Raw genomic sequence first — 22842 nt, forward strand, 5'->3', positions numbered from 1 at the left:
GGAAGACGATAAGGGATGGAGGTGGTTACTGTAGTACATGGTATTTGGGGGCTTCTGTGTCAGCTTGTTGTGTTGCTGAGGAAGACGATAAGGGATGGAGGTGGTTACTGTAGTACATGGTATTTGGGGCTTCTGTGTCAGCTTGTTGTGGGAGGAAGACGATAAGGGATGGAGGTGGTTACTGTAGTACATGGTATTTGGGGCTTCTGTGTCAGCTTGTTGTGTGGAGGTGGTTACTGTAGTACATGGAAGACGATAAGGGATGGAGGTGGTTACTGTAGTACATGGTATTTGGGGCTTCTGTGTCAGCTTGCTGTGGAGGAAGACGATAAGAGATGGAGGTGGTTACTGTAGTACATGGTATTTGGGGCTTCTGTGTCAGCTTGTTGTGTTATGAAGACGATAAGAGATGGAGGTGGTTACTGTAGTACATGGTATTTGGGGCTTCTGTGTCAGCTTGTTGTGTTATGAAGACGATAAGAGATGGAGGTGGTTACTGTAGTACATGGTATTTGGGGCTTCTGTGTCAGCTTGCTGTGAGAGGAAGACGATAAGGGATGGAGGTGGTTACTGTAGTACATGGTATTTGGGGCTTCTGTGTCAGCTTGCTGTGGGAGGAAGACGATAAGAGATGGAGGTGGTTACTGTAGTACATGGTATTTGGGGCTTCTGTGTCAGCTTGTTGTGTTATGAAGACGATAAGAGATGGAGGTGGTTACTGTAGTACATGGTATTTGGGGCTTCTGTGTCAGCTTGTTGTGGGAGGAAGACGATAAGAGATGGAGGTGGTTACTGTAGTACATGGTATTTGGGGCTTCTGTGTCAGCTTGTTGTGTTATGAAGACGATAAGAGATGGAGGTGGTTACTGTAGTAGTACATGGTATAGTTATTAACATGTCTGTTATTGGTTCTAGCCACTGCTCTTGCATTATATTACCTCTGGATATTTACTGCCACTCACTTAATTAAAGAACAAAAGAATTAATTACATCACATTTCGTTTAGTTCGTTTCTCTAATGACTGATTCCCAGTTCACTTTTTAGTTTCACATTGTTCACAATCAACATGTATTTACATGTACTGCATGTGTTTACAACCACACAACATATACTGAGTCAAAAAAGAAACTTCACAAAATGTAAATTGAAAAATAATGAATGATTTTTCTCTGATGATACATCTTTTATCCGAAATGGGATCCCTATCTTTCGACTCTAGAAAAACGTTAGCAAAACCCATCCATTCGTCGTGGAAATGACGTTAGTGCCAAATCAGGTTTTGCACGTGCAGTCGATCATGGGATCTTCACATCGAAGTTTTCTTCATCTGCACGTGTTTGCATTGGCCTCAAGAATTGAAAAAACACGTTTAAACCACAGTTCTAACGGTTATTGAAACGCCACGATTGTCAAATATGCAACGTGAACGTGCCGTTGGCGTGTTGCAAGCGGGAAGACCAGTTATTGACGTCGCAAGAGCAATGGGATGCAGCCGTCGTACTGTGTATGACTTGCGAGGTCGTCTACAGCAAACTGGCACCACTTCTGATCGCCCAAGGTTGGATCGTCCACGTGTGACGTCACGAGCAGAAGACCGTCAAATCGTCCTATGTCACCTACGTGACAGATTCTTGCCGGCTACACGAACCAGGGCTGAGGTGTTTAGAGGTCGACTGTCCTCACAGACCATTCGAAATCGGTTGCGGGCTGCTAATCTCCATTCTCGACGTCCATATCGTGGGCCAATATTGATGCCGTTTCATCAACGTCAACGTCTGCTGTGGGCCCAACGTCACCTCCGATGAACCCAGAGAGACTGGAATCTTTAGCGATGAATCCAGGTTTACCCTCAGATTCGCTGACGGCAGGCATAGAGTCTGGAGACGACATCGTGAACGGTATGCCCAATGTTGTGTACAGGAAGTCGACAGATTCGGTGGCGGAAGTTGCATGGTGTGGGGTGCTTTCTGTGGGAACAACCGATCCCGACTTCTGGTCATCCGTGGAAACCTCACAGCTGCTGCTTACCGCGACCAGGTGCTCACCCCTGAACTCGTTCCTTTCATGGCGGCTCATGGCCCAGGTCTACAGTTCCAGCATGATAATGCTCGGCCGCATACCGCGATGTTGACACGAAATTTCCTTCAAAACGCTGGAATCAACGTCATGGACTGGCCATCGAGGTCCCCTGACTTTAATCCAATAGAGCAAGTTTGGGATGCACTTGGGAGAAGGCTTCGTGGTCTTAGGAACCAACCTCAGAATTTGCAGGAACTTGGCGCTGCCTTGCAAGAGCAATGGCGCAGAATCCCCAACCAAGTGTTCACAAGCATCAGGCAGTCGATGAGGAGACGGTGTTTGGCAGTGGTGAATGCGCGGGGGGGCCATACACGATATTGAACTGAGAAATTTCGCATTTTTATTCTTGTGATTTGACATTCTGTATACCCATGTTTTGGAACGGTGGTGTAGTCTAATGGAACTGATTATGGCACTGTCAGTGTATCGAGTACATCACACAGATCTCAGCAATGAAATAATACCAATTTAACCATCTTACCATCTCTTGTTCTTTTAAAGTGCCCTGAAGAAAGAATGTGAAGTTTCTTTTTTGACTTAGTATATTACGGCCTGCTTATAGGATGACGCCAATACATTGGTTAATTTGAGTGGAGGTGGAGCGGAGAAGATGTTTTCATGGCATATAACCTTAGCATCAACCATTGGAGATGTAACAATGCACACTTGTCAGATACCAACTAAAACATATTGTACATTTCACCACTTTCCAAAAAGCACTGTGTGGTATATAACCTAATAAAACCACTTAATATGCCTCGTGTTGTCCAGAGTAAAACTGTTGGACTGCTGAGAGTGATGGACTGTATCGGGTTCAACACTGAGTCAATACATCTAAAGGTACTGTGTATTCCTAGCTTCACCCGCGGGAACGGTGGTAGTTTACACTTGTCAGAGGAGTCCACAAAGTACGTGATCCGGACAACCAAATGTCAGACTGTTTGTTTGAGACTTGCCAGTATTACTGTCCACTGGCTGAAGTTAGAACGTTGTGAGTGTTTCTGAACTGGCGAGTGATGAAATTTATCAGGTTCAGCATTGAATGACAATTATATAATCTAGCCAGAAGGTGTGCACGGGCCAGTACTTTCGGTTTTGTTGGTATTTTTGAAATTGTTAGTGTCGTGTGCTTTGCTTGATCACGCATCAATGGTCGTTTAACTAAGACGCATCAACTAAGAGACTACTTTTAAGTTTATAACATATGGCATAACATAAACAGATGCATCTGTCACAATCTATTACGGCCTTAACACAAGGGAACAGGTCAAAAGGGCCAAAGCTGGAAAAGTCGAAAGGGCTAAAGAAAAGTCAAAAGGGCCAAGGGAAAGTCAAAAGGGCCAAAGATTTAAGTCAAAAGGGCCAAACTTTTATAAAATAGTACGATTTGCATAAATTCATTACATGTTGTTACAGTAGATCTAATCTTAAACATCTCAGAGTGTCTCAGCATTGTTAATTTAAAATATCTCACAGTAGCGAAGTGTTTATTTTATGAGTTTAGTCAACCATACAACTGATTACAATCTAAACAAGATTAACATTTTCATTAGTTGTGGTTGGTCTCATGACTCAGAAGGCTATATAACGTGTTATGGTGTGTGATGATGTGTGAAGTGATGATGTCTGTAGTGAACTTTAAACATGTGTGACATTCGTAACGGTAGTGACGCAATTTCATGAAATGTGTTTTTTTATTAGCATATGGACAGATGTTACACATGCGGTACATAAATACATGTACAAAGCGAAGTGTTAAAACAAATACAGGATAAGTACCAGAAGTGGAAGTGTGGAAATACTAAGCTCAGCAGAGATTTCTGCCTTCAAAATGCCTAATAAAAAGGGTAAAATATGATACATGAAATGTCGTTAAGCTTGCATAATTTATGTTTTGTATATTCAGAATACTACAAATGTAATCAATAACATTTCAAGGTAAAACAATCAAACAAAATTGACAATGTATGGCCCTTTCGACTTTTTTTTGGCCCTTTTGACTTTTTCAATTTTGGTCCTTTTGCCCTTTGGCCCTTTTGACTACAACCCTCCACATCATACGTATATATGACACTGCTATAATCATGAACTTGTTTATGGTAGTGACAAAGGTGGACACATTATCAGGGAGAGTCTTGGATTATATCATCACTTTATGTTTGTTGAAGTACTCTTGGAAACAGAAGTAAAATGCGTTTTGGCCTTTATTTATTACTTCATTAAATTTGGTATTTTTAACAAATATAAGAATAACTATCTTTTCCCAACTAGGCCTTTTAGTTTGGTCCCCATTTCATCATCCAAAATACCATTTTACAGGTAAAAATGACAAAGAATTGCACATTATCCACAACTTTAGACACCTATGAATTAACTAAACTTAGCAAACTTTCAACAAGAGTACAGACATGAAAAATGTACTGAGAAGATCCCTAAATCAAATATTTTGTATATCAATTAGGATAAAGAAAATAAAGGATGAATGGTATGTAGCGTTTTTCATAAAATATATTATGTACGCGCCCCTATGGAGAGTACATCTCATTTGCATACTGTAGCTTGCATCAGAAACGTCCATTTTGACCCTGATGAAATTTCAAGGGGTAATAATGACACGATTTGTTCTCCTGTTAAGTCATCTTTATTTTTATTTCTGTGAGTACTATTGTCATCTGAGCACTGTTTATGATATGGACATGTTTTAGCTAGTGTTCCAACAGCGATCGTTTCATTTTCAGTTTTATGTGGGTTCTTTATAACTCAATATTATGCATTTGTATGTTTATTTACATGTTATTTTTGTGTTTTTGCAGATATGGATTCAAAGGTGTGTAGAGTTTTCATATTGAATTGTATTTACACCAATCATTATCGGTGCAAAGAGTGCCATATCAGTTATTTGATACAAATCCCCATTAAAGTGGTATAACTTTGGTTTCTAGCTAATTCTAGTGTACTTTATATCGTTCTAACTGCTCTTGAACTAATTTTGATAAATATTTGATAATGTAGTTATTATGTTTGTGTTGTTTTAAGAAGGAATTTGATACAGTTTCAAAATACTTCTCATTCAAATATGATTTTGTCTCGTCACCATATGGCTGAAATACTGCCAATGTGACATGAAATTTTAACCCACTCTGTGTAATAGATGTTTATACCTTGAGTACTGACTAAATGTATTTAATATTTAGCCATCCGACATTTAACCAGTACCAAAATGTTGTCTTCCGAATACTTTATTGTGCATTAAAATGTTATTTTAGGATACCAACTTTGTATTTTATATGTGTCCTGAATATTACAGATAAAGGATCTGGAAAATGACATCAAAAATAAGGGTAAGCAAAGTTCTTTTCTTTTTGTCTTCCTTTTAAAGGCTGTTTTGTTATCTTGTTGTTTTCTGATAAGGTATAGGGAGGTCGGTATTAATACCGAGGAAAGATTCATTTCCGTGTATTTTTCCGAGATCGCTGATAATGACAGCTATTTCTATGTGCAAGCATTGAGGGTAGGACTTCCTCTTCCAAAATGAATACTCATTTAGATGGTATATATAAATATCAAAACAGGAAGAACAGAGAAATGTGCATGTGGGTAATGGGAGGCTCAGCCTGTAGATCTTTCTGCAAATAGGACCGCTCAAAGCCCCCCACCCCACCCCCCACTATTTCTAAAAGCAACACAATGTCTATGTTGTACATTACGCGCTTCTAGACCAATAAGACTGTAATGCAAGGTTTGGTTGGCCATCAGCGTATTCTGTTCTGAAAACACGATCATTATTTCACAGCATTTTCAAAGAATATGACACATTGCCAGCTGTGTCATCCGCCTAAACTAATTAATTAAAAGATAAGAGAAAACAACTCCAAACATGCATTTGTGGAACAAACCTACTTTCTCAACAGGTACATGCCAGTTGGGGCATTCCATTTCATTTTTGAAATGTCCAACCGTGACCTTATACAGATGTCAAGGGCAGTTAATCTATCGGCCTCGGCATGAGTGACTTCCCTTCCACAGTGGACTCTGACAGATGGGCACCTGGCACATCATGCATCACACACGATAATGTGAAATTGTCTGCATTACCACTAATCAATGACTTCAACCAATCAACCAATGTGTGTTTGTATTTTTTTTAAAGTTCACCAATATCGGCTTCAAACGAATGACGAGGTGTCGACCAATCATCCGTAATGTAATGGAAGTATATAAGGAGCAGTTCATAATTTATGGCTGGGGGTGGGGTGGGTCGGCTTGTGGGGGTGTCACTAATGGTATTTAACATACAAATCTTAAAATATCTGTTTTAATATACATGTTCATGTATTGTAGTTGTTTATAAAACACTGGAGAAGTACAAATCATGTTTTTAGACTTTAGAGCCTTGAATTGTACTCGATCCTTTTGTACTTGATCATTAGGGTTATCGTAAACACAGGAGGACTCACAGTGAGTGACCAATCAAATAACAGATGCAGCAAATGTTACCCTTTTTGGGGTCCGTATGTTTTGTTGTTATACTGTCATTATATGGGGTCCATTCGTTCCTCAAGAATACTTCGTGAAATTGTTAGCATATATACAAACCCATTGTCAAATATCACCCATTATAGCGCACTTCCCCCTTGTTGCAAGTACTGGGACGGACTATATTGTGCAAATTTCAGTAAAAAATTTCAGTAACAAGAATTTTTAAATTTACCGAACAAGCGAAAAACAAAGCACAATCCGACTAAACTTAAGGATGTGGCCACAACAGGTTTGCTGGACGGTATTATCTCGTCTTTACACATGAGTATGTTCACATCGACAGGTTTGCAGTATGCACTAATGATTATTTCACGTGAAGAAGCTGGTGGTAGCTGTTCAATTATACCCAACACCGCTAGATAGATCTTTCAGGAAATTGGACAGACATATAAAGAGAATTGCTGTAGTATCTCAACCTGGCACATGGATTCCAAACTGTTACTAAAATATATAGTTGCTTGTGTTTATCGTTTGTGGATTTCGTTATACTTGCAGCTAAATTGGAGGACGCACCAAACGTCCAAGATCAGGTAAGGTAGCATTTCTACTTATGACTAGTAACAGACCCTGTGCAATCAGTGGATGTGATTAATACTGCAGGTGTAAAGTGTATCTGTTACAGTAAATATTAATATATTAATAATATTAAATATGTATATTTACTGATAGTTTCGGTGACTATGTATATTTACTGATTCCGTCTGGCATTATGTATATTTACTGATTCATCATACATATTTACTGAAATCTACACTGATTCACCATACATATTTACTGAAATCTACACTGATTCATCATCCATATTTACTGAAATCTACACTGATTCATCATACATATTTACTGAAATCTACACTGATTCATCATACATATTTACTGAAATCTACACTGATACACCATACATATTTACTGAAATCTACACTGATTCATCATACATATTTACTGAAATCTACACTGATTCATCATACATATTTACTGAAATCTACACTGATTCACCATACATATTTACTGAAATCTACACTGATTCATCATACATATTTACTGAAATCTACACTGATTCACCATACATATTTACTGAAATCTGCACTGATTCATCATACATATTTACTGAAATCTACACTGATTCATCATACATATTTACTGAAATCTACACTGATTCATCATACATATTTACTGAAATCTACACTGATTCATCATACATATTTACTGAAATCATGATCTGATACAGGTACAGTTACAACAATTTACCTTAACGAATCTTTCTCTCATCTCCCTTGGAGAGAAGGTTTCTTCTAAACTATATATGAAAGCAGATTAGATTACTTATGTAAACATGCGAATAGATCAGATCTATTGCTCATGATTCCTATAAATACCACCATGGTCTGGTTTTAAACTGGACTCTGGCCTTAACTTGTGATTGTCCACGGAGAGCCGCGTCAGGTCGCTCAAGTCAAGGGTCTTTGGAGAGATCAAATTCTTATGTGAAAGACCTGCTCATTGCCTGGCTTGCTAACAACACCTTCGATTGGACCACGGGACTGAAATTTGTGCAATTTCCAAAGAATTCCAGTCATCATCATTTGGTACTTCGTGGTAGTAATTCTTTATCTTGAATAACACTGAATCACGTATGATGTACGGAAATTACCGATGTTTTGCGCATGCAAATCGATGGAAGGGAGATAACTCTAAATCTGATTTTCTTGTAAGCAAAATCTAGCGATTGCTACAAAAAGATGTGTACCCGTGTTTCAAACAATTCAAAATTAACATTAAGCTGTTCGGTAAGATAAATACGTTGTTCACTGGTCCCTCGGGGCACATAGGTTGATGTACCCTCGATGTTTGTTATGTTCTCATAAACAAACATCGAGGGTACATCAACCCATGTCCCCCTAATTAGGCTATTCATTATCTTTATCACACCATCTTCGAAAAGGTCGTTTTACGGGTAAAACGTACTACATTTGCATATTTAACTGATTTAAAAAAAACAGACTATAACTGACGACGTCACAATTAGAGATGAATGACAACACTGCATGCGGCACTGTTGAGACGGGAAGATTCATTTGCACGTGCATTGGCATTAAGGGGTCGTCTCAAATCGTGACTTAAATTGTTGGTTTTGATTTCATAGGCGTTCAATATTCATTTTATCATCTTCTGCCGCGGAGGATATAGCATTAGGCTCCGTCCGTCCGTCCGTCCGTCCGTCCGTCAGTCGTCCGTCCGTCCGTCCGTCCGTACGTCCGTCCGTCCGTCCGTCCGTCCGTCCGTCCGTACGAATTGAAATATCTTAAGAACCGTTGACTAGATTCTTTTCATATTTGGTGCCTAGGTTCATCACAGTATAAGAAAGGTTCCAGTCAGGTTTGGTGACCTTGACCCTCATTTCAAGGTCACAAGGGGATTATAACGTTTTACCCTTGTCAGCAAGATATCTCAAGAACCGTTCACTCGATTTTCTTCATATGCAACACCAAGCTTTATATAGAGAAGGCGCAGGGTGACCTTCACTTACTTTTCAAGGTCACAGCGACACTTTGAAGATTTCAGCATATTAAACTGCATGTTAAGAACTGCTCACTGGATTTTCTTCATAGACTTTCAAGACTTCCCTTGAATGTTTTTCAATAAGCAATTTCTTTATTACTAATTTTGCATATTCCATACACTATGACATTCATGTCAAGGTCAAAGTGAGTCTTGAAAATATTTGTGCGTTTGAACAACTACAGAGCAAGATATCAAGAGAGGTTGACTGGTCATGTTTATGTTGACATTTAACTTCATCTTAAACTACGACCTTCACGTTCATTACTTTTTAAGTTTGATTTGATAATTTGCGGCTGGGCAATGCTTGTTTGAAATTTACAGTTTGGTATAATTGAGATAATGAAACATGTATAATTAATAATGATGGTGCATAATTAATATTTCTAACTGAAAGTAATGTAACTCTTTCTTATCAAGACATATAACGGACTAAATATTATTATGATCTTACTAAAAATATTCTGATATGTAAATGTAATATTGTGTATTTGACAGAAATGTGTGTCTGATTATTTCCACTACAAAGTGGAAGGTGGCTTCAGAAGTGCGTGATGTTCGTCCGTCCGTCCGCCAGTCTGGACAATTACTTGACTGACTTACTGACTGAGTTTGGTTTTACGCCGCTTTTAGCAATATTCCAGCAATATCACGGCGGGGGACACCATAAATGGGCTACAATCACTTGAAAGTGAATATAGATAACACAATTAAACTTAGGAAACATATGAGGCAAAATGTGAATTATATATAATTTTTATACAATCTTTTATTCCTCCATAGTGAAGAGTACCGAAAGAGAAGACAACATTTATGCAGTTATTTCAGGATTTTGACCTTCATGCATATTAGAGCTGATATCACGTTTTCTTGACCAGCCAAACGTTAAAGTCGCAATGGGTCACTGGAACATAGCTTTGTACATCACGGTGATATATTTCACAGAATGGAAGACTCAATCAAGTTTCCTTTGATCAGGGGAAAGTCAGTTATACACCACAAGCACTTAGTAAGTTCAGTTGGGTTCATGTTGTGAAGTTTCACACTGAAAACCCAATATTGATCAGGCCTGTCCACAGTTCGTCCCGAGTTGCATCTGTGTATCCACACACACCTACGGTGTGAGTCAGGGGGTCATCATACATCAATCCACACCGTCCTGCTTCACTGTCTCTCACGGTAGCGCAGTCTTTGATGACACAGTTAGCTTGCCCTCTGACTGATGCGGCCAGCAATGACACCGTCCATGCAGGGTGGACTTGTAGCTGGCGATGTTTCGGCTGGAACTTGTGAAGATCAGAGTCATCTGTCAACCGACTACTCCATTGTGCTACATGATACTCCTGACTGACGTCTTCACTATTCTCCTCTATTTCGAACGCCATAAGTAGGACCCTGATTGTAGGAATCTGTCCAAGTGACAATTATGTAGGTATTGCTTCAACACCCTGACTACATCAGGCACATACAAACCATGACGATGAGACGTTGTGCAAGTAGCACATCAGCCGGGACATGAACATCTTGTGAGGTGGATATCTGTGGTCTATATTCAAGAGACCACCCAGGAAACACAACTTGCGCTGATCTATAGATGCCACAAGAGGCAACAGTCGAAGGAGACCGAGGCAGCTATCAGTGCGATTTGATGACGAGCCTGTACGATCTCCCCAGCATCAACATCTCAACTTTGGAAAGGTTAGTCCACAGTTCCAGTCCGTAGAGGACTTTGGGAAGAAACACATGGTTTAATAACTGTCAGGCTGATAATAGGGTTTGTAAAAGGAAAGAATTGGGTTTGCAAGGAAATGACAGCTTGCGTCACATACTCTATGCTTGACATGTTGCCTGACAAGAATATTCCAATATGGCGAATTGATTCCTTCCACGGGAGAGGTTGGTCATACAACCTGACTTCAACCTGACGCAGCTGCTGAGATCTCGGTATGGAAAAGTGACAATTTCACTCTTTGAGGACGTGAGCACGTATTTCCAGTCGTTGCTGTATTCCTTGGAAATCCATCTCTCTAAGGGCAGAGAACCTCGATGCCACGAGGTTTACCATCAGCAAGCCAAACAACGCTTAGCAGACATGAGATTATGATAATCATTCACAACCTTGTTCCAGTATGGTTTCAGGAATCACCTGAATGGTATTATTGGTAGTTTCTCTCTGCAGGCATACAAAATAGTACATTATTTTGCTGAATTGTATTTGTAAATATTTGTCAACTCACAATCCGGGAGGTTTACAATTCCACAGCAGATGGGAAACAGCAACGGTATAATCCTTCAGCTTGTCCTGACTTCTCGCTTTTCCCAGGAGACAACCCCTCGTCCCTCTCGCGTGATTCTTGGTAGACGTGATGGCAGATGACTGGGTTGTGGTCACACACATTGAAGGTGGCATCGTCTAAGATACGGGCAAATAAAAGATCACTCAGGGACGACTCAGGCAACAAGATATGGTCAATCATAGTGCGTGGTCCATGGTGATAAGAGCAGAAGATCCAAGGTCCAGCGGTCCAAGTCAGCAGAGAGGCAGGAGAGAGGCACATGCCGGCCCCGAACACTGACCAGCAGACAAGACCAACGGACAAAGCTAGCAGTGCAGCCCAGAAGTCTGGCGTTATATCGACGCCTGGGATACAGTCTCTCTCACAGTCTCCGCCACGCCCTTATTGTGATCACTGTTAGCTATAGAGTAAGTACCGCTGTCATTAACAGATATAGCTGAAAACCTTTCATCGTTCTGTTATGGTGCTACAGGTGTTCCACAAGTCCGTTGCTGATCACTAGCTTGATGTCATCTTTTGTGTTCACACAATCGTTTGTCGAAATCTTTTCTGGCACGGACGAATTTTGAGTTCAGAAAGGTGATTTACAATTAGGTCACTTCACACGCGTTGTCCCAAAGAATTTTGAGATCATCACACCAATGGAGTTTAGCGCACGATTTACAATTAGGGCTTTTCCATGCCGACGGATTTGTTGTCCTGGCACATTTTTTAGTTCAAAATGCACAAAGTTAATAAAATCTGTATAGGCTCCGTTGATATTATGTTCATGGTTAAGGCTGTTTTTGATTCGGCTGATAGTAGCATTCAGTTTATTTATGGAGATTTCATTACACAAAAAGGAGTCAGTAATTTTATCTGCTCTGAATCGCGAATTATTATTGGATTTTTCACTCGGAGAAAGTACATCACTTAGCAGCGCGATTTGCCACGTGAGCAAAGAATGACCTGGTATACAATCAGGTAAATTAAAGTCTCACCTCATACTCTATACATAGAACAGCATATACAATACATAGTTCACAGACGTGAAGCACCCATTCAGACGGCAGGTTTTGGCACACACATACATCACACTTGGGCTGCAAAGAACAGAACACATTTTCTGTAAATCATTAAGATCGTTAAACGTTTCAAAGTTGGGTATGTAGGTTCCTAGAGGCGGTGGCCTGATTTAATAATAATAATAATGTGTCCATTTATATAGCGCCAAACTCCACACTAGGTATCCTCATAGCGCTAACAATCAAGGCACAGCACATTATTACCCCGGATAACCCAAACTGCCTGTTAGGCGCTGGAAGGTTATAGTATATGACTTTTTTCCACCGAGTACCCATTTTCCTGCTGGGTGAACAGACAATTTTGAACAATTTCACTTGCCTAAGGTGAGACCACATGTGTCACATGTGCTTCGTTGTGGGGCAGGACTCAAGTCCTAGAGACTCTCAGGAGTCAAGTTGCAAAACACGGTCACCCATCCACGGACTTTCCGAGCTCGACGCTGCTTAACTTCACCGATTTGTGACCTGAGCTTTGAGCACAGGACCACGCGCAACCATACTTGTATACAGGGCAGTGTAGTAATACTATAGGCATGAAATTATGACACCTATTTAAATAACAAATATGAAGTGGAGATTATTAATACAGGTGATTGAGGTGGGAGACAAATAATAACATGATTTAATATATCTTTATGGTAGGAATTCAGTAGATGGGAGGGAAATGGGAGAGCTCAGACAGGAGAAGTGTTTATAGATATGTGCCAAGTGGATGCAGGTTAAAACAAAACAGTTGCTATCAGGGTTTGAGCAATAGGGCCTGGCACCTTGGTGAAAGGAAGACGCATTTGGTCCGGCAGAGGGAGGGGATCGAAGCATATTTTGGAATTATGGATGATATATATAGTCATAGGGAAAGTAAAACAGGTATTCCTGGAATTCAGCGCACAGTCTTACGAATAAGGGGTTGTTAAAAGGTAGGGGTGAGTGTAGTCAACAGCCAGGGGGAAAGGTTGCCGTCCAATAGACAACCCAGTCTTAAGGTAGGGCAGAGCTCACGATAGCCAGTCTGTGCCAATCCACTCTTGATTTTGGATCACTAGAAGTCGTCATAGAAATTATCTTGAAGCACCAGCAATTTGGCTTCGTGGCTGAAGTCCTAGTTAGTGACAAGAGAATGAGTTGCCCAACAACACAGTGTTATATAACTATTGAACGAAGATCATCGTCTTCTGTTTGCTGGAGGAACTACGGTAAAGATCCAAAGGCCCCCGGGTTCTGACACAGTACCTCTCGCACATCCCTAGTCGTCAGTACCAAAGTACGAGAGTATACCGTAGTTCAGGTAAAGGCACGCCATCCCAGGTGTGGGATACTGGCAGGTAAATAACAACTACCGTCAGGTAAAGGCGTTGAAATACTTCCTTGGGTAGTAAAACGTGAGTCGCATCCTCCACAGTGTCAGGGCAATTAAAACATACTTTCTGGTTGATTGTTGTATCTTCCTACGCACATATTATTCTGGTAAGATTATTAACACCTTTGTGTTCAGTCACGCACATGATTTGCAAAATTATTGCTGGTCAAGACTGCTGCACCTGTTGCACGAATGCAGTGATTTGTGTACACAACCGACAGTTCAGCATTATGTCATTCATAAACCTCCATAGCGTATTTTGCCTGTAGGTTTATTCGTATACCATATGGGGTCATCGGTAGTGAAACTATCCACAATCTGTCATTCTTGGGGTGGAGTTTCTCAATATATTTCAGAAATGATGTGACTGGGCAAGAAGCGAGATTGTCAAGTTGTTCTACCATCATCATCATAGCCCCATAGGATTCTGCGTCGGTCCTCTGCTTTTTAGTAACCTCACCTTCATTTCTCGCCACAAAGCCCAGCCCTGTATCAGAATCGGATCCAACACAAAGTGTACATTTAGTCACAGTAGTCTGTTTTCCGATCCACGACGGAGAAATAAAGTCGGACATTTAATGGGGATTTGTTTGGTTTTTTGTTGTGTTTATTTGGTGTTTTCTGGAAACACGTTGCCCGTTTGGCTTCAGTATCTTCCTCAGAGTTACTTGCAAACCTCTTTATCGTCATCGTGACATTAAACAGCTGATCGATTAACATAGAATGATCTATGAATATATCACATGACATGCACCGACTGACGTGGACGCACGCTCTATTCATATAGTTGATTGATACATTTATCCACTGGGTGGCCGGTGTATATAGAAATTTGTTTAGGGTCACATGGACCAATCAGAGGTCGAGGTTTTTAGATAAGGTAGGATCAATACAGTGAGTCCATAGAGAGCCAGGATATATAAGGCAATATTATGTTTTTAACTACATGACATATATGTTCGCCAGGGGAGAGCCAGTATACAAGTGGCTATATCAAGTTTCTAATAATGGACAGATACAGTGGGCATGCAGAGTTAAGGTACAAAGGGCTATCTTCTGTAGTCAACACATGATATGGCCATTGATGCTTACTAAGCAAACCGTTTTTACTTTCAGATTGGTGAACTGAAAGAGAAAATCAATTTTCACAAATCTGAAATAGAAAGTGAGTACCATAATACCTGTAGTGTAACCGTTTGTGTCCACATGCAAGTATATAATGTAAACAAACCAACGAGAAATCCTTCTGTTGAACGTATGTCCACATCACACCTGAAAACCTGCTGAAACAGTCACGCAGATATGTATAACCTAAAGCTTGTCGTACTTCTTACCTTGTGCAGGGCTGGAGACCAAAGTGTTACCGGACCTCATGGCCGAGGTAAGTAATAAATAGTAGACAATAGTATTTATAAACCTTAATGAAAAGTATCTTGGCATATGTTGTTCAACATCTTTAGTTGTGAAATATCACATTCACTGTCCGTGACTTATAAAAACATTTAGTACAATAAATTACCAACCTTACAAATTTAATATGTATAAAATATATCAAACGTATATATATTTGAATATTTTCAGATAAAGCTGGTCACAGAGCAGCTAGGAGAGCATGAAAGGACTGCCAAGGGTAAAACCGGCCCATAATCACCCTATTTTTCATATTTTGGTTTTGCCTGACTTATTGACAACGTCGTTTGTGCTTTTGTTACCAGGGTAGAAGTTTAGTTAGGGCCAAAAGTTTCTTTATCATCCAAAACTGTTTTCCACAGGAGATATCGCTTGTGTGAGATCAGACGATATCTCCCAGGAGATATCGTTTTGACAGTAGATTTTGCACAATGCCCTGACAGTGCTATGACGTCATGACCTTGATGACGTCACAATGCTATGACATCGCTGCGCTGCAAATCTAACCGCAGTACTGTGTTCAGAGATGTACATGTTTCATTGAAAACTAATGAGGAGTGATTTTGGATGATAAATAGAATCCCATCCTCGTGTCTTCTGATATCAAATATATCAACACTCGTTGATAAAAGTAAAAATATCCTCGGCAAGCCTCGGATATTTGTTACTTTATCAACTCGTGGTGATATATTTGATATCAAAAGACACTCGGGTGAGATTCTCTATTTAACACATAGCACAATCTGTCGTTTAATTTCTGGTTTCTTCAACTTAAATGTTGATACCAATTATACCTGTTTGGCTCCATACATATCAATGTTAAAGTTATTTAGGTATTTATCAACACATTATGAAACAAGACGTGTTGAAAGTGAAGACAATTGACTTATTCTTAGAAAGTAATGCCCAAATGTTATGTATGTTATGCAATGTGTCACTATGCACTTTTGATGTGCAATGACAGCTTGTGTATCAAAAACAAGTAGCAGCAAGAATCACTGTAGATGACACACAAACTTGTTGCTCATAGACGACAGAATACAACCATGGTGTGGGCTCACTTCGTGTATGAGTTGTAAGTGCCGATTTGCCTGGTAGCTGGTGTTAGAAGAAGGAGCCCAATGGACGCCCAAAGTACGTAACGACACACCATAGCAAACCAGAAAAGTTCCGGTTTATTTACCTGTTATTGTTCAGGGGTGTAGGAACAAGGGGTGTGGTGGTGGTGGTGGTGGTGGTGGTGGTGGTGTGTGTGTGTGTGTATGTGTGTCTTTCAATAAACGGGGGCGGGGGCTTTCAATACTTTTGATAAATTAACTTCCAACCACCGCACCCCCACCCCTATCCCCTCTGGAAACCGTTCCTATGCCCCTGTTGTTCAAATCAACAGAGTGCTCTTTCACACACTGTCTCTCGGCTACAGGGGCAGGTAACTCTCTTAGTTCCGCTCTTTGTGTCACACGATTTTGAAACATTAACTCAAGAAAATCCATCCTCAGCTATACTATGTATTTCCAGGCAAACTGGATGACGTTCCAGTGCTGAAGGAAAAGGTATCTTGTGGACTAATCCTCCTAATTCTGTTTTACTGAGACTTGCAATGAACTAAGTGATACATCTAAACGAAATGATAGATCTAATTTAAACACAATCATACCTTGTTTCGTATCAAATTATCTCTCAAATGACAGTTGTTTGTTGCTAGCAATATGCCTTTAGTAAACTCGACTTACGGTTTGGAGTTTTGTTTGCAGAAAATGTCTCCTTCTGTCTAATTTCAGCTGCAGAGGCTGACAGAAAAAGTAGACACATATGGCACAGACGTAGCACGTGAGCACATATTCTTTACTTGTCAGTACATGTATAGTACAATATACAATGTAAGGAACCATTCATGTTAGATTTCATATTGCAAATCTTCTATTACATACACATGTCACCAAGTTCATATCTTTGTATTTACAGGTGAACGTGAGACAGTTGCAGATATATATGCTAAGGTAAGGTTTCTTAATAATGCTACAATTTGAAAGTGATTGAGTGAGTTTAGTTTTACGCTGCACTCTGCAATATTCAAGCGATATAGCAGCCGTGTGTCAATCATCGAGTCTGGACCAGACAATCCGGTGATCAACAACATGAGCATCGATCTGCGCAATTGGGATTGGGATACGATGACATGTGTCAACCAAGTCCGCGAACCTGACCACCCGATCCCGTTAGTTGCCTCTTACGACACGTATGGGTTATTGAAGGTCAGTTCTAACCCGGATTTTACCAGGACAATTTCAAAGGACATGATTACCAAATCTGTCAAAATGCAGGGTCGAATTACAAGTCATGAGGGGATAAAACCTTGACTCGCTTCTAAAATGTTACAATACAATTACGGACATAACATTCTTAAGGGAATTGCGAGTGTGCATTGGTCGTGCGTGTGTATGGGTGTACGGCACGTCACTTACATACACCTTCTTGTCATACATCTGTCACAATATTGTCCTACGGCAGCCATAATCTTGTCACACACATATCACACTCTTGTTATACACCTGCAATACTCTTGTCATACACCTGCAATACTCTTATGTGATACACCTGTCACGTTCTTGCCATACCACGCTCTTCTCATACATGTCATAATCGTCTACACCTTTTTACTCTCTTGTGATACACCTGTCACACTCTTGTCATACACCTGTCATACTCTTGTCGTACACGGTCATATTCTCTTCTGATACACCTGTCACGCTCTTGTCATACACCTGCCACAATCCTGTCATAAACCTGTCACACTTTGTCATACACCTTTTGACTCTCGTGATACACCTGTCACACTCTTGTCATACACCTGTCATACTGTTCTCATTCAACTGTCATACTCTCTTCTGATGCACCTGTGAAACTCTCGTCATACCTCCTGTCATACAGCTGTCACACTCTTGTGATACACCTGTCATACTCTTGTCATACACCTGCAACAATCCTGTCATACACCTGTCACCCTCTTGCCATACGCCTACAAAAATCCTGTCATACACCTGTCACGCTCTGGTCATACACCTGTCATACTCTCTTGTCATGTACTTGTCACGCTTTTGTCATATACATGTCACGCTTTTGTCATACACCTGTAATACTCTTGTCATGCACTCGTCATGGACTCGGGTTCGATTCCCCACATGGGTACTTCTCATGCTCGTGTCATACCTTCTACACATTCCTGTCATGCTCTGGTCACACACCCATGCTACGTCACAACACGGCATACGCTTCTCATGCTCGGGTCATACCCTCTCCACATTCCTGTCATGCTCTAGTCGCACACCCATGCTACGTCACAACACGACATACGCTTCTCATGTTCGTGTCATACCCTCTCCACATTCCTGTCATGCTCTAGTCGCACACCCATGCTACGTCACAACACGGCATACACTGCTCATGTTCGGGTCATACCCTCTCCACATTCCTGTCATTTAACCCTCACACGTTTCTCCTGCAGTCGTCACATGCTTGCCTTACATTCGTCACGCTGGTCATATGCCAGTAATGCTCTTGTCATACCACAAAGATCGATCACGTTCTCATCATCTTTCCGTCATCTAGACTTCTTACACAGACATATAGTTTTGTGAATTGAATCTAGTGGGTATGTCATCAGAGAATTGAGATCTGACACAGTCAATAATAGTATATAGAGACTGACTCATCACACATCAGGTCGATGTGAAGTAACGTCTTCTCCATTGACATTATTGCAAACTCAATTTGTTTCTGATCTGCAGATTGGGAAGTTAGAAAAGGACTTCAAGAAAAAAGAATTAGGTTGGTTTTATTTCTGAAATGAAAGAGAGTTGATGTTTAGCAAGGACAGTTTGACACATTTGATATTTGAATTACTGTGACGCCATTGTTCTGATCAGTGTTCGCGTGTATTGAGAACTCACAATCATATGGAGTCACTGACAAGTTCCTATACATATATGGATACTTTGTAACAATTATAAAGGAAATAATGGTATATACAGATTGTATTGTATGGAGTCACTGACAAGTTCCTATACATATATGGATACTTTGTAACAATTATAAAGGAAATAATGGTATATACAGATTGTATTGTATGGAGTCACTGACAAGTTCCTATACATATATGGATACTTTGTAACAATTATAAAGGAAATAATGGTATATACAGATTGTATTGTATGGAGTCACTGACAAGTTCCTATACATATATGGACACTTTGTAATAATTATAAAGGAAATAATGGTATTTACAGCTTGTATTGTAAAACAAATACTGTTATAGCAGGCTTTGAGATCTCGATGTAAAATTGCTTACTTATGAAGAGTTATAGCGTCAAAGTGATGAAAGGATATTAATGACTTTTGATTACCTTCAGATAAAAAGAGAGCCGAAGAAACCTTCAGCAGAGAAGTAAGAACCAATCATAATTTTCAAAATGCCGTTAATTTGATTCCTGACTCTGTACAACATACATTTTATTCTATCAGTACAGTTCATCTACAGTTCGCCAACACTTCATATATAGTCTCATTCATGCACGTATGTTTGCATCGTGCTAACAGTGGGTACATATCCCCTTCAAATTGTTCTGCTAACTTCAAAATACGCTTCTTATAGTTATCACACGTCCTTAATATGCACATATTCTAAATAATATGTGAATTGTATTTCGTTCTGACACGGTTTCGATAACATAAAAAGGTGTACGTGTATATACTATTTATACGCATGTCTTCAAAACATCGAGAATGGTCATTACGTATAAATGTGGATGACGTTTCTGCTCACAGCTGGAGACTATGAAAGCTGAACAATTGAAACAATCCAGACAAGGCCGACTTCTGCAAGGTATGTATGATGATATAGAGGCTATGTGAGTTACGTGGGACATGGTAATAAAAGTAAGTGTGTCAAGAACATTCCAAAGAAACCATGCCCCCAAACACAACTCAGTTTGTCATGATGCATGTGACAGAACGTGTAAAGGGTGGTGTGGTCTACCATTGTTACACAGACCTGTTTGGTTTATAAACATGGTTTTCATGAGCTTCACCAAAGTAGTAATCCCACTAAAACCGCATCACTTCAGGCAAATCTATATCCTTAAATTGACACGGTGTTATAGAACGAAATTATAGAATCCTGGAAGAGACATTGTCGCGTTGTCGCCCTCTGAAAAAACAAGCAAAATGAGTTAAAATTAACCAAAGCGCGACAGTGCGACAACGCGACATTTCGGCCATTTGTCGTATTGTCGCATTGTCGCATTGTTGCATTGTCGCGATGTCGCATTATGTCGCGTTTTTAATAATACTTTTCTAAAGCGCACAATGCCAAATAGCGACTATTTTCAAGGTCAAAATATGTCGCGTTGTGCATTGTCGCCCCATCTTAGAAGTGTAAGAAAAAGCCTAAAAATGCACAACAACGCGACATTTTGAATATGTCGCATTGTCGCGTTGTCGCCCTTTTCGATTACCGGTGCGCTTGTGTAGAAAGTCAATTAGTGTACGCATGCGCAGAAAATGTTATACTCTATTTTAGCCTTTACTGGTCTTTTGTTACCTCTAGTGGTTTTAAAAATGAAGTAGTACTCGTGGGGGCTGCTTTTCTTGAACTAAATGCAAATCTTTCACTGTTGCTTTGATAATTATTTCATATGTTGTAAATGTATTTAACCAAACAAGTGTGTTTTAGCAGCAAGACAAATTATTAGCGCTTCTATTCATTGTAATGATGGCACAAGGTGGCCCTGTCATTCAATGCGTTTCTACCAATTCGCTGTGTAGGGTTGCGTCTCTTAGTCGAACCAGAAAACTATGATCATAGGTTCGAATCCCAGCACCATACACATTCATCACTTTGCACATTTCACCAATATCAAGCTGACAGGCTGTGAAAAACTTAAATATTGTTAATATTCAGGCCACATGAGGTGAAGTCCTCGAATGGGTGACTATGGGAGTTTCTTGGGACAGTCCTGTCCTATGCTGATGAATTTGTCTTATATGTGCCTCTGTTCAGCCAGCAGTGGATGGATACCAGGTAGAATGAGATGGTAATATGACCACAGTGTATGATCTCATACAGTGCAAACCGGATATAGTGCGCTGTAAGTTCGTGCTTTGGTTGATAGAAACGTTGTCACGAGCTCCTTTTTTTCTGGTTTGTGGTTACTGTAAGTATAGTTCAAGTAAAATGAGCAAAACACTTCTCCTTACTCTTGCAAACTACAATTCACTGCTAATTTGAATAATGACCCTCTAAATTCTTTCAAATATCAAAAGTCCATCGCCGATTTTGCTCCTTCGCAGAAAACATTAGAAGTAAAGCCACAATATGCCGCAGTTTCTTGGTACAATTTGACAACATATGAAATATGTGATGAATAAGCTTTCAAATGGAGTATAATATTCCTAACATAGAGTATTCGTTTCTTCACACGAGAGTTAAACGTTACCCACCTATGCATCATCACCGTACAAGTTGATAGCCGCTAATACATTTGGTTGATAGCGCTTTCAAAACAAATCACTGTACGGTTTCTAGTTAGTTCATGTTATCATTTCTAAATAATTGAAGTTCCTAATTATAAGTTTTGCTTAATTTTCTTAAGGTACTTCTAAATTCAACACAGGTCGACTAAAAGAACACTTCAGTTTGTTATTATTGTGATTTTCGGACAAATTCTTTCAACACTATCAGTCACCCGTCCAGTAAATTAAAATACAAATTCTAATATCTTACCTTAAAAATTGTTATCTTCAAACCCAAAATTTCACATAGAAGTTTTCAGTCCCCTTAAGAAAAAGTTTAAATGTGATATGAAAGGTGTGTGTGTGTGTGTGTGTGTGTGTGTTTGACCGGTAACCCCCCATTACCCCTACATGCCACTACCCCTACAGCTTATAACAACATAGTTTACGGTCTGTTGCACTGTTAATCCACTGCCTGTTACCTACTCCACACAATGGACTAATCCACTCAAGAGACATAACCACACACAACTAAAAGGTTGAGAGAATGATTTTAATGAAAAGTGATCATTATTTGTCATCATCAAGATTTTAATAAGAACTAACAATAATTCGTCATCATGATTCTTTGATGGACATTAACAATTAATTGTTAACATTATTTGTGTCAAGTGTTTCAGTCTGTGAACATTCAGTGTTTCAATCTATCCCAGCTTAAGCAGATAGCCGACGGCGTCCAAGAACTGAAGAGGTGATTTCTGTCCAAACTCAAGCTGCACAGGCGATTGTCAATCTCCCTGAAGACTTGCTTTCTGCTTCTTGTCGCAGCACCAAAGTCTATTTGTGAAATCTTCACCCTCTCGGCATGTTCAATTCTCCTAATGACTTCTACAAATCTGTATATGTTCGGATGCCTGTGTGGAATTTCACGGTTCAGTCGGTTGTGAAAACCTTCTAGATTGTTGTTTGTCCTCGGCACAGTTGTCAGGTTGTGGTTCCACAGGGGAAGTAGAAATGTGGCTGTGTCGT

The 22842-nt window shown here is 39.9% G+C and overlaps 2 protein-coding genes across 7 annotated transcripts in view; both read left to right on the plus strand.

Annotated features, from left to right (window-relative positions):
- LOC124278065 (interaptin-like) overlaps positions 1-22842 on the plus strand; it is a 280656-nt gene that overhangs the window by 88995 nt on the left and 168819 nt on the right. The gene's annotated exons all lie outside the window — the stretch shown is intronic.
- The window catches only part of LOC124278064 (ankyrin repeat domain-containing protein 1-like), a 104142-nt gene that overhangs the window by 62112 nt on the left and 19188 nt on the right, over positions 1-22842 (plus strand). For 4 of the 6 annotated variants that reach the window (XM_046713815.1, XM_046713817.1, XM_046713816.1 and 1 more), the window contains exons 1-12: positions 4894-4907; positions 5388-5421; positions 7115-7149; positions 15010-15058; positions 15237-15274; positions 15475-15523; positions 16822-16856; positions 17085-17133; positions 17269-17303; positions 19092-19131; positions 19713-19747; positions 20128-20185. The exons of the other annotated variants lie outside the window; for them this stretch is intronic. In XM_046713815.1, coding sequence (XP_046569771.1) covers positions 4896-4907; positions 5388-5421; positions 7115-7149; positions 15010-15058; positions 15237-15274; positions 15475-15523; positions 16822-16856; positions 17085-17133; positions 17269-17303; positions 19092-19131; positions 19713-19747; positions 20128-20185 — 469 coding nt within the window. In that variant the 5' untranslated portion in view covers positions 4894-4895. Of the gene's footprint in view, positions 1-4893; positions 4908-5387; positions 5422-7114; positions 7150-15009; positions 15059-15236; positions 15275-15474; positions 15524-16821; positions 16857-17084; positions 17134-17268; positions 17304-19091; positions 19132-19712; positions 19748-20127; positions 20186-22842 lie in introns of those variants that run through there. 6 annotated transcript variants of the gene reach the window in all.

The sequence above is a fragment of the Haliotis rubra genome, unplaced genomic scaffold (genome assembly GCF_003918875.1).
Source record: "Haliotis rubra isolate DU_JTF1 unplaced genomic scaffold, ASM391887v1 Scf230, whole genome shotgun sequence".
Lineage (NCBI taxonomy): Eukaryota > Metazoa > Mollusca > Gastropoda > Lepetellida > Haliotidae > Haliotis > Haliotis rubra.